This window comes from Engraulis encrasicolus, chromosome 20 (assembly GCF_034702125.1).
Source record: "Engraulis encrasicolus isolate BLACKSEA-1 chromosome 20, IST_EnEncr_1.0, whole genome shotgun sequence".
Lineage (NCBI taxonomy): Eukaryota > Metazoa > Chordata > Actinopteri > Clupeiformes > Engraulidae > Engraulis > Engraulis encrasicolus.
In genome coordinates this window covers 3,847,650-3,850,149 of record NC_085876.1, presented here as the reverse complement: position 1 = coordinate 3,850,149, position 2,500 = coordinate 3,847,650, and the positions used below count along the sequence as shown (strand labels likewise).

The 2,500-nt window shown below is 48.2% G+C and overlaps 1 protein-coding gene across 1 annotated transcript in view; it reads left to right on the top strand.

The window, feature by feature from the left end:
* Positions 1 to 2,500, top strand: part of csmd2 (CUB and Sushi multiple domains 2) — a 551,148-nt gene that overhangs the window by 359,040 nt on the left and 189,608 nt on the right. The window contains exon 17 of the mRNA XM_063186125.1: positions 792 to 979. Within this exon, the coding sequence (XP_063042195.1) occupies positions 792 to 979 (188 nt within the window). The remainder of the gene's footprint in view (positions 1 to 791; positions 980 to 2,500) is intronic.

Below are 2,500 nucleotides of genomic sequence, written 5' to 3'. Positions count from 1 at the left end.
CCTGATTCCCTCAGGACAACTGAGGCTGAGTTCCTCTGTTTTGGATAATTGAAACCATCATAAATCCATCTCCCAACTGACTGAATGTGGCAGCAGTTTAAGATGCATTGAATCATGGTAAACTATTTGGGATGTACTTCACACATGCACATGCACACACACACACACACACACACATGTACACACCAGGCTGTGTGTTTGTGTGTGTGTGTGTGTGTGTGTGCGTGTGTGCGTGCATGCCTGCGTGCCTGCGTGCGTGTGTGGGTGGGTGGGTGTGTACACCCTTCACGAATAAAGGGAAGTATTATTGGCAGGTCATACCAGGCTAGCGCATCGCTAGTGTGCCGCTACCACCATTTTTCCTCCTCACTCGATGTGGCCCATAGTTAAAACATAATTAAAGTAATAAAATAAATAATGACCAGATTTTTAAACACACTACTGAATTAATCTATTGTAATGATACTGTAAGCCGATACAGAACACTCCCATTCCTTCCAAACAATATCGTCAGTCAGTGAGCAACCATCTGCACCTCAAACTCTGCGAGTTGAAATCCGATCCCTGGTCATGTGGCCCTCTGATGGTGGCGATGAAAAATTGTGGCCCTCCTTATCATGAAAGTTGCCCATCCCTGTTCTAGATACTACTCGGAGTAGCATAACTCCTTATTCTCTCCCTCTCTTTCTCTCACCACATCTGTCTATTTCTGTCCATCCCCCTCTATCTCTTTCTCTCCCTCTCTCTCTCTGTTTTTCTTTCTCTCTCCATCTCTCTTTCTCTCCTTCTAGGTTCCGTACGGAGGTGAACTATGATGTCCTGGAGGTGCGTGACGGGCGTTTCCCCTCCTCTCATCTGATTGGTAGTTACCAGGGAACGCAGGTGCCTCAGTTCCTCATCAGCACCTCCAACTTCCTGTACCTGCTCTTCTCCACCGACAAGAGCCACTCGGACATCGGCTTTCGCATACGCTACGAGAGTAAGTCACGTTGTCTGTGTGTGTGTGTGTGTGTGTGTGTGTGTGTGTGTGTGTGTGTGTGTGTGTGTGTGTGTGTGTGTGTGTGTGTGTGTGTGTGTGTGTGTGCTTGCGGGCATGCGTACGTGCATGTGTGTGCTTCTCTTCTCCCCCCGACAGCAGTAAGTCTGACTTTAGATTCAGCATGTGTCACGGGAGAAAATGGTTATTTCTGAATGATGGACAAATGTCACACAGCTATAGAGATAGATGCTGGAGTAATGCGTATGCTTCTTTGATGAAAGAGGCTTCTATGAAGACACACACACGCACACGCACACACACACACACACACACACACACACACACACACACACACACACACACACACACACACACACACACACACACACACACACACACACACACACACACACACACACACACACACACACACACACACACACACTTCCACATCACCACAGTCCCGGCTGCAGTCACAAGATGTAATTATTGGATAATGGGGCCATGATTACAGTAGTAGTAATGCACATGCACACGCACACGCACACACGCGCACATGCACACGCACGCACACACGCGCACACGCACCGCGCACACGCACACACACACACACACACACACACACACACACACACACACACACACACACACACACACACACACACACACACACACACACACACACACACACACACACACACACACACATCCTAGACTGGGTGTTAATTTCCATGTAGGGCGCTCATAGAGCGCCTGTCTTTGTGCATTACTGTCAATTACACAAAGACACTCTCTCTCTCTCTCTTCCACACACACACACGCACGCACGCACGCACGCACGCGCACGCACACACACACACACACACACACACACACACACACACACACACACACACACACACACACACACACACACACACACACACACACACACACACACACACACACACACACACACACACACACACACACACATCCTTTACTTGCCCTCATTTTCAAATCTTCAAACACAATGCCAATCACTCCTTGTATACCGTGTCAAACCCACACACGCACACGCAAACCCACACGCAAACGCATGCACACACACACACAAACACACACACACTGTAATCTTCAAACACAATGGTAGTCATAATTCTAAAGCAGAACACACACACACGTGCACGCACACACACACACACACACACTATGATTGTCAAACCCAATGTCAGTCACCCTTTCAGAGCTTTTGTGTCTCTCTGATCACTTTAACTGTAACCGTTATCTCTTCTCTAAAGCTCTATCAGACATCACACCACACACACGCGCGCGCATGCACACACACACACACACACATACACACACACACACACACACACACACACACACACACACACACACACACACACACACACACACACACACACACACACACACACACTTGCATTGAAGTGCATATGCACACACACACACACACACACACACACACACACACACACACACACACACACACACACACACACACACACACACACACAC